Raw genomic sequence first — 10,851 nt, 5'->3', positions numbered from 1 at the left:
CTAAGAATATAACATTCCAGAAAAAAGACACATATTTTTGAAATCATTCTTCCACCTATTCGCATCGCTAAATTCTAGTTTTAGCTGAAAACTCAAGTACAATGTGCATTTTTACTTGAATAGAATATGCACTTTTAGATAGGTCATTAAGAAGTGACTGTTTACTTTTTGGACAGTAGATTAAACAACTTATATTGTAGATTTTTGTTTTTGCCCTAGCATTTTTCGCGAACGAATATTTCGAATTTTTTTTTTTAAATAATTACACAATACACCACTCCCTTACCACGGTAAAGTATGTATCATGCTTTTATTATGGGAGGTAAACTAACTTACTCTTACATGAGAGCAACAGCTACATGATAGTATAGTTCAATGGGTGGTAGGGTTGCTTTGGTAGCGCAGGAGTAGCCCCTAGTGGCAACCCTTATTTAGTCATTATCCAGCCTGCACCAAGCTAACATCATGTCTCTGTCGGTAAAACTGAAACAATTCCACGTCGCTAAAAACCGGGGAGATAAGCTAGCTAAACTCACATTCAGAGGTAAGTGATATCAATAAAATATAGAACTAAATTTTAATAAAATTATGATTCAATAAGGAATTATACGATACAATTCCTTATATAATAATAATAATATAATAATAATAATAATAATATAATAATAATAATATAATAATAATAATAATAAAATAATAATAATAAAATAATAATAATAATAATATAATAATAATAATAATAATAATATAATAATAATAATAATAATAAATTAATTGGCCGCAGATATTTCATTAAAATTATTACACTTATTAATTAAACCGGGTCTATTATAAATGAGTAAAGCTGTAATTATACTTTTAATATTTTATTATATTCGACCAATTTCTCCAATCAATTTTAAAAACCATGAAAATTTTGAACTAAAATTGGCGAATTTTTGAAATTTTATTATATCTCTGAGGAGTTAGATTAATTAATGTGTTAAACATTATTGTAACACTATTTTATATGAGTATAAATATATTTTTATATAATATATATATATGTATATATTTATATAAAGCGCATAAACATATCACATCAAACGGAGCTTTCTCATGTACTGCCGATCTCCGGACAATGTTGTTTCGCTTCGGCGCTTCACTAAGCTAAAAATTCTTTTCACGCATTACTCGCTACTGTGGATCTAATATTAAAATTTCGAAAGGCATATTTTGTGTTTTGTCTAATTTTGAGGTGTCATTTTAATAATTAATAAAATAAGTGTAAAATATTACAGAAATTATATGCAGCTTAATATCAAATTCAATTAGCAGCAACCGAAATGTTAATAACCACATTTCAAATTTTAATCGTCAAATTAGTTCAAACTTTTACAATGAGCCTAAGCAAGTGCAATAGAAGGCAATGGAAATTTATCAACCGTTATTCTATTATAATGTTCATCATCTTTAGTGTCTGATTCATTGATCCGAAAAGAAGAAGGATTATGGCTAAAATTTACAATTATCTTTGTTCCTTTCTGATAACCGTTATAAAAGCCGGATTTGTACTATAAAATCATTTTTGCAATTATCAATTTTACCATATCTCATAATTAGATGCAAAAGAAATCTTAAGCAACAGTTCTTAAAACTTTCTCCTGACGCTAATAAGAGAAAGTATTGTAATACTACCAAACAAGGAAGGGATTAGTTTAAATTATTAGATATTAGATTGATTTCTTTCTTCCAACTTTTTCTTTAGTGGGAAATCGTAATACATGGTTTTATGAGATATCTATCAATTTTATTAGAAAACATTTTTCCTAAAAAAATATGATATGGGAGTTTTGGGGGAATCTATTCAAAGGGGAGGATTTGTTTCAGAACTATGGCTACAAGTACTTAGCTAGTCTTAAATTTTTTGAAAGAAGAAATGGTTTGGAATTGACCACTACAACCATTCCTATCTTTTGATGAATGCTAGTTCAATTAAATGTCCGATTTGCAAATTGCAATAATGAAGTAAAAGAAAGTCATGTAAACGTTCCATAGAAGATTTAAAGTCAACTATGGTAAATTATTTGTTAATAACTAAAAAAAATACATACCTTTTGAAAACTAATAAAATTTAATATTACGTTCATTGGGCGGGTACCACCCTGGTACTTGAACAAATCTCCTTTTAAATTTCAAATTTTAATTTGGGCCTAATCTAAGAATATTTGGAGAAGATTATGCGGGGTGAGGTAGAAAAGATTAATCTCAATCCGGATAAAAGGATGTGCCTGACAACCTCTGTTCCTAGGATTACCCTGGAGAACTGAGTTCCCTTTGATCTGGATAGCTACTCTTAGATCATCTGGAGAGTGTGGAGATGTCGATGGTGGGGAGCCTCCAAACTTCCTTGATAGCTTTCTGGGTTAAAATGCTGGGATAGCAAGTGTTATAAGCCCCTCCCCCCTCATCACGTCTTAATTGGTAGTTGGACGACCAGCTCCAAATGAAAAAATATGCAATTATGTACAGGGTGCCCCAAGGTGTATGGTGTCTTTCTCTTTCTTGGAAACTAAGACAGCTAGAAAATAACTAAGGATAAAATGTCATCTTAGTAATCAACGTTAGTAATTCAAATTCAACAAGCAAAATTTGTTTGTTCTGCCAGAAACGAGATTCAGGGACCAATTTCATTTTTGTTTTTTAATTGGGGAGGTATAGTTTATATTTCAGAAATAAATTTCTCTTATTTTTCTTACAACAAAAATTTACGAGATTTTTTTTTTTCTGATAGCACTGTTTTATAAGTTACGACTTGAAACATGTTTCTTAGAAGAAAATCGCAAGGGATAAATTATTTCAAGTTTTTATTTTATTAAACAATAAGAAAACGTCCTTTAAATTGTACTAAACTTACAGCTCATTAAAAATATTAGAGATGTTGCTCGAACTGGCATTCACCTTTAAGAGATGCAAAGACCAGCACTTATCTGCCAATTGTCCCTTACGGCTGAAGAAGTAGGTTCGGCTTCACTGAGTTACATGCATCTATTATTCTCTCTCTGGCTTAGTTCAGCTACAGATGCAAGTGGCTTGATTTTCATAAACCTATGTTTAGAAACGGTTTTAATTGAAGGAAAATTTAAAAAACAGTTATGAAGTGTAATTATTTTACCTTGTTTTACGGGTGTACCAAAAAGAAATAGTCCAGGGGTCTCAAATCCGGTGAAAGAGGAGACCACGAATTGTACCTTTAGTCGATGTAACACGCCCATCAAAAGTTTTCAATTTAGGAATCTTTTTACTTGTCTGGCATTATGAGCGGGGCAGTCATCCATCATGCTGGTATCATATCCTTCATATCCGCTCAAGGGGTGCAGCCTCTAAGTTCAGAGGAAGAATGTTAATGAGGAACTGAAAGTAAAAAAATCTCAATTCATGCTTCATGCACAAAATTATGGTGCAATAAGTTGATTCCCCATAAGACCTAAAAGTAGGCTATTAAAAATCCAATTTTATGGTTTTAGACCTTGAAAAAGACAACAAATTTGTCAAAACATTGGTAATTAAAATATATTTAAAAAATAATCAAAAAATTAGGGTTTGTAATCCTCAATAAATCGGAAAAAGAAATATAATAATAAGCAAGTAAGCAATCCGCAAACAACTTACATCACTCACAAAAAAATAGCGTCCAATGCAACGCCATACCCACCAATCAATGCGACGATCGGGCGATGGTTATCAGCCACGGCAGGTCGCCATCGGTATGATCTTCCTTGAATTTAATCCTGATAAAAGAAATAGATCTGTGGAATTTCTATCCTGAAAGCAGAAATGAAAAAAATCGAAGTTAGTTTAAATGATCTGTTCAAGGTACTTTTTTTTTGTCATCTTAGGTCATTTTTAACAGCAGATGTATACTAGGAGTAGGGAATGAGTCAAAGAACTTTTTTGAAATCATTGATTAAGGAACTTTGCAGAAAATAAACCATAATTTCTAAAATATTTTAGACCATCATTAAGGACTTCAAGCGGAAAATGCTTCAAAACTTTCAGTAGATAAAAACAGTTTCTGACAAAAGTGACACCAATTCCTTGGAATGAATCCAATTAAAACATTTTCCTGGAACTGAAGTTAATAAAATAAAAAAAATAGCTACTATTATTAAATATATCCCTGAAGTGTTCAACAAAAGTAAAAAATGCGATTATTTAAAATAATTTAAGCAAAAGTTGTCAAATTTTGTCGTTTATTTTATCAGCACACACGTTTTTTTTTTCTGTTTCTGGCCAGTTTTGGATTTTCTTTATAATTAGAGATTGTTTCATCCGTTTGTGTGCAAAAAATATGACTTCCACTATGTTACAGAAACTTTATATTTAGACAAGAGGTATAAATTAAACGGAGCTAACCTTTTTAAGGCAGGCGTAATTATAATATGTTTCTGAAAAAGTTCTTTTCTTTTTCAGATCGATTCTTGATTGAAGTAAAGGGACATTAAACTTTCAATAAGTTCTAGTTTTGGAAATATTTACCTTGTATACTTGTTCTAATGTTAAAAAGCGTGTGATAATTAAGAGTAAAAATAAAACTAACTCCCAAATTCATACATGAACCTTAATTAGAAAAAAATACAAGAATAAGTAGCATTTCCAGGTTCATTTTATATTATAAAACATGTATCTGACCTAGTATAACAAAGGAGAGTACAGAGTCTTTCATGTTGTACGGTGTTTTGAAGCGAAGACTAATTTATCCAAAAATAGGTATTTATTGATTTTCAATAACAACTGAAACATTCGCTTAGCTTTATTATTCTATAATTAATTACAATTCCAAACAATCAATTACTGAATAGATAAATTAGGAAGTATTTAAAAGTGATAGAAAGCTACAATTTCTTGCTTAAGTAAATAGAAAAAATACTATAGATACTCTTTTGTTGTTTCTAGGATATTCTGTCTAAAGGAAAAGGGCCTCGCTCTCTGCAACAGTATAGCGAGTTACCGAAGGTTGGGTAACAGCCTGGGATGTAATATAAGAGAATGTTGTTAACCGAAAGGAAAGAGTTACCCATTAGAGCTATCTTACCATCCCACCTTTATAAACATGATCCTGCTCAAGGTAGTAGGCGAACAACATTCTAACATATCAACCATAAGATAGCCGGTTGTTTCGCTTTCTAGCGCTTTCCTAAGGAACGGGCTAGAAAACTCTTCCCTCTGAAAAATGGGGAACAGAAGTTTACTTTTTCTGTTGTAGCTCATAGCTCAAATTTGATGAATGCATCACACTGAGATATTTACTCATTCTACATATGAATACATTGTGTGTACCAAATAATATCTTGATAAACAGACATGTTTTTTTTTCTTTCTTATTGATATAAATTACAAAAATGCTCAGTAGCGGACATAATCTTAAAAACTCGTACATAGTTCCCCATACCTCTCTTCTTAGTCAGTCAGGTGGAACTCTCATTTAAGGACATAACTCAACAGCTTCTCATTCCTTGTAAAGTTTTGTTGAGATTTCCGAATCATCTAGAGAAAAAAAGAGCTTGTTATTATTGTCGTTACATGGACTGTCGAACGAAAATACACCAACAGTTGAATTTTGTGTCAATATGTTGTTTTTTTTTTCTTAATCGCAAAACAAGAATATTTATTTGAGATTATGAGGGTCTAGGCACATCTTACCGTCTATATATTGGTAAAGAAAATAATAATGGGTTTGCAGTGCTCGATTATTATTATTGTGGTGCTACAGTCCTATATTAGGACCTGGACCTCATTCAAAACAGACTGCCATTCATCCTTATCTTCAGCTTTTTGCCGCCATCTTCTGACTCCTGCCTTCCGCAGATCGCTGTCTACGTCATCCAATCATATTATTCCGGGACGATCTCCAGGCATCCACTTAACATGGCCGAGTCATCACAATCTACTTTTCTAAATACTAGAAACTATGTCAGGTTATCCGTATAGTCTCTTGAGTTTTACGTTTTTTCAGACCCTTCATTCACCGGTAACCTTCCACAACATTTTCGTTTCCATAATATGAGCAGATTTTCGCTTACTTGTTTCGTTGCCCACCTTCTCGCTACTGTACATCACTATTGGTCTTACTACTGTTTTATAAATTATAATTTTCATCAAATTCTTAAACCACATAGCTTTTTGTAGTGCGTACAAACAATTGTTTTCAGCATTTATTCTCCCTTTTATTCCAGCGGTGATGCTACTATCTGCTGTCAGTACGGGGCCAAGTATTTGAACTTATCGCCCATAGGAAATGCTGTAGTTGAGAATTAGCACTTGCTCTTCTCGTTGATTCTGGAGCCTTGAGATTCGCCATAACCTTCATCTTCTCTTGATTTATGTATTTCCTGTTCTGGTCCTTTTGCTGCTTGTTCGAATTCTTCAACTGCTCCTCCTAATGCGGCCCTTGTCCTGCAATTATTAGCACATTATCTGAATACGCCAAGTGTTGGGTCATCCTGTTAAATATGGTGCCCCTTGGTTCCTCTTTGTGGCTCTAATGGTCATTTTCTGGCATATATTGAAAATCACGGTGGAAGGCGGATCACTTTGCCCCAATCATATAAAATCTATAAAATATTAATTCTCAGAACTAATAAAAATTATTTTTATCCAAAAAAAAATCTTTAAAAGAAGAACATTAAAAAAATGTATAGTTAGTCTGATTACCTTAAAGTATATTATTGGAGACACTTTCAAGAAAAATGCTTCAGTAGAACTCCACCCTGTCAAATTTTGGCAAAAAATACACTGAAATCTGCTTTCATTATGCAGGTCTAAATTTATACTAAATATATTCAGATAAAATAAGGTAAAATAAATTTCATACTTCTACCAAATATACGAAAATCTTGTTGACCGTGAGTATTAAAGAATGTAGCAAATAACTAATTTAGTTCACATTCTGAGAACAATCGACTCCCTGTTTGCCAGAAGCAAGCTGAAATGAAACACAATAAACTGACTAATAAAACAAACTCCCCAATGTAGGCTTAACTGTCTTTATCAAAGCCTGTATTTTCACCCACTTTTGTGAGAAGCAGACTTGGGGCAAATTCTGCGTACATGTTTAGACGTGTTTATCTAACTCAATTTACACATTAAACAACTCAAACAACCACTTTTGCAACGCTAACCACCATTTTAGTCCTTCACAAACCTTACTATTAATTATTTATTGGCAGGTTAAAACCAAGTAGGCATGGGCTAAAATTCAAATTTAAAAGGTTTCTATTATCAAGTTTAGAGTAAGCGACAAATTATATAATGGAGTAGTTCAAAGTAAAGAAGACTGACCAATTATTATTAAATCAAATGATTTTATTTAGAAGTTTTGAAACGGACCTACCTATTATTGACATTAATGATATAAATGTAGGAAAAAATTAACATACTAATGGCTAATTTGCATTGCCACAATAAGGCCAAAAAGAAATTAATATTTCGGTATTCCTTCTAGCTTTATTATTGAATAAATTATGTGTGTTTTAAGAGTTTGATGTTTACATCTCACATTAACATTCTCGTCTGGAATCTACTTTAAATGAAATTAAACTAGGAAGAAAAAGCCACTTTACTTTCTTTCACATTTTGGAGCCGGTACATTGACAGCGTAATGACATCACAAGACCATGAGAAATATCAAGAAGCCGAAAGCAAACATAATTTTTTTTTTTTCTTGTCACTGTATATGACAGGCCAGTGAGATTAACAGTTTTGACAGAAACACTTTTTTCCACCTTCTTCAACAGTTCTGCAAATACGAATAGGGTTAACCAGTCAGATAGTATTCAGTATTCAACACATTTCAGTCAGCTAAAGAAGTGCCCTTGCTTTAAGATAATATTGAAATATTATTAATTCTAATTATCATAGTTAACCATAATTTATGTTTTGTTCATCTAGTAATCGGATTTAATCCAAAAGGAGAAGTATCTGTCAATAAGAGTAAAATAGTATAAATACGTCCTTCCTTAATTAATTCTTCAGATGTCTCAGATATAACAGCTGTAGAAAAGATCCAAAATAAATTCAGTCTGTAAAAACAGTTCATTGACTTGAGAATAGAGGAAAGAAAAAAAACAATAGGCAAATACATAAATCTACAGATAATATAGTTATAGAAGGACCAAAAAATGATCATGAATTTGAAATAGAAACCTTCAGAAAGTTATTTACAATATGTACTTGAAACTAGCTAAACACCGTAATTTACCTCAGAGCTAGATATGCCAAGATATCTAGATTATTCTAGATAAAGTTTACAAAATAATAAAAATGTGCAAAAGTAGTAAAAAAAAAACACAGGATTTATGAATCAACTTTGAAGTAGAACTCGAAAATATTTTAGAGGTTTTTTTATTTATATTAATCCTGAAAATAGTTTGCTAAAGTTCTGGAGAATGAGGGACCATACAAGTTTCATTTGTGGTTGATGCAAACGCGATTCAGAGGCTCTGTTGAGGCACTGTAATTGAATATAAGGTAGAGGATTGTGGCGCAAAAATCGGACCATTCGCAAGTACAGCTAGATAAGTCTGCTGTGCGAATTGAGTGACCAAGTCCAAAAGTGGTAAGATCCATTAGTGACTAAAGGATTTATGCCTAAATTCATAGCATTTACAAATAAATAAATAGCTATTTTATGGCTTGTTTAATTATTAATTGCTATTATACATGTTGAAAAGTATAAAGATTAAAAATATTACTACAAAAAATTAAATGAAGACATGTTCTTCGTCTGAAAATATAAAGTGAGCGTGCAAGATAAAGGAATAAGGAAGTAAACCAATGTTTCTCGTGCCATGAAGATAAAGGTAAACCATATCAATTGGGTTTAGGTATTTTCTGCCACATTCTATGGCGGTTTTTGTTGGTTGAACTGAAGTTTAAACCTGTATCTTTCATTTTTATTTCATGTAACATTCATTCATAACGAGATAATAGCAGTTAGCAGACCTGACCTACATTTATAACTGCTTGTATAGCAGGTTTCGGAAATTTCAAAATAATATATGTTACAGAAGACATTGAAGTACTGAAGGCAGATAGGTCCATTTTGTTCTGAAAATATGTTATGTTCGTTTGGAAAAGCCTATTATACGTTAAGAATTATACGTTACTGAGGAAAATCAAGTACTAATTAAGCCTCCAACAATTAGGAGCTTCTATCTGCTATAAGTGATGGCTCACATTTCTTCCACTTCAAAACAGTTAAGACTTCGGAAGAGCTGAGGCATTTCTATCACAAGATTGATTCAGAGTATCTTTATCAATGTTATATAGTATTTCTGTGTTTGAGAGGTTGGACGTTCGAAACCAACATGTTAAGAAGCTATCACAGATAGGCTCTCTGAATCCACCACTATGGGATCAACACAATCGCATTCTTTGAAAACTTTAGGCCTTCTATCAAAGATACCAATTATGCTTAAATTTAAAATTTAATACAATTTTAACTAAAAACCATTATATATGTTACTCTTACCAGTCATCATTAGGAATTGCAATCAAGTTATTAAAAAACAATTTACAATAAGCTTCTCATGTCCCATTTATCCACATAAAGACTGGTATTTCAAATTAAGGTAATCCATTCAGACGGAAAAACAATTTTATTCAAAGATTTCTGGACATTTCAATTTCTGAAACAGATAATTAAAAATAAAACAAACTTTAAGAACTAAATTTAGAAATTAAAATTTGACACTAGGTAGAAAAGAGCGATATAATTGTTGAATAAAAACAAATTTATTTTTAAATTTGTGATTTTTTTTTTTATTAATTTTATTTTAAGAGAATGCTCTTTGTCAACGACAGATCTGATTGTGTATGAAGCGCTTTATGTTTAAATTTATCCTTTGTAAAACATTTAAAAAAAGAACAACTCGTACTGTTATGGTGGCGGACAAAGGACTCCATAAAGCTTTTTAAAATACCATCTGCAATATTGCACTGGTTTACACGTTTTTCATGTTAAGTATTATACTCTACATTTTTGTGCTAAAAACTTTTTATTATTTATAATAAATATTTCAGTTCATTTACTGTAAGTTGTCACTCTCAAGATTTTTTTTTTTTACAAAGTGGTCAAAATTTATGGACGAATCTAGATACACGGAAGATAACTTTACAGTTTAGATTTTTAAGTATGTTAATGCTTTCTCGAATACGACCCCTACGATTTTTAAAAAATTACGCATAAGTTGTTCTCAAACTTTAATTTGGAACATTCTCCAGGGAAAATTTTATTTAGGGCACTTCTGAGCGAAAGGGTGGTTGCGATTTCTTTTTCAGTGCCATTTTTATCGAGTGAATTTTCATTAAATCTAAATTAACTGAACTCTTGCTGTAAAATTGTATTTTAAAAGCAATAAATTAATTTTGAATATTAATAAGGATTAATTATGTTAACAATCATTCCATAATACCTCTCAATTGTTTAAACAATTACTTTTCTTACAAAAAAAAAGAGGATAAATTACTTTTCTCAGTAAGAAGATAGTACAAACTTTTGTCAGAAGAATGAACTAAAATATATATTTTATTTTTGCAGCAAATTCCAGGTGTCTTTTTTTCTTTTACATCTAAGGATAGACACTACAATTACTTAAAAATAGATCAGGTAACAACACAACGCCAAGAAAACAAATTTTTACTGTGGGGGGAAAAAATAAAGAAATAAATAAAAAGAGAATAATTTCCTGATATTTTAATCTTCGGCAGTACTAAAAAGGGACGTAGAGGAAAATATTTCTTCAGGAGTTATTAATGATGAAATGTTACATAAGTCAGAAAACCTTTCAAAAAAACAAAAACTATTCATTT

The 10,851-nt window shown here is 31.2% G+C and overlaps 1 protein-coding gene across 2 annotated transcripts in view; it reads left to right on the top strand.

Moving 5' to 3' along the window:
- Positions 1-394: 394 nt before the first annotated feature.
- The window catches only part of LOC141449768 (otoferlin-like), a 139,224-nt gene continuing 128,767 nt past the window's right edge, over positions 395-10,851 (top strand). For both annotated transcript variants that reach the window (XM_074119507.1, XM_074119508.1), the window contains exon 1: positions 395-544. In XM_074119507.1, coding sequence (XP_073975608.1) covers positions 466-544 — 79 coding nt within the window. In that variant the 5' untranslated portion in view covers positions 395-465. The remainder of the gene's footprint in view (positions 545-10,851) is intronic.

The sequence above is a fragment of the Rhodnius prolixus genome, unplaced genomic scaffold (assembly GCF_049639745.1).
Source record: "Rhodnius prolixus isolate KJV_2025 unplaced genomic scaffold, Rpr scaffold_2, whole genome shotgun sequence".
NCBI lineage: Eukaryota > Metazoa > Arthropoda > Insecta > Hemiptera > Reduviidae > Rhodnius > Rhodnius prolixus.
The sequence above is the reverse complement of the archived record's forward strand: the minus strand, read 5'-3'. Positions and strand labels throughout refer to the sequence as shown.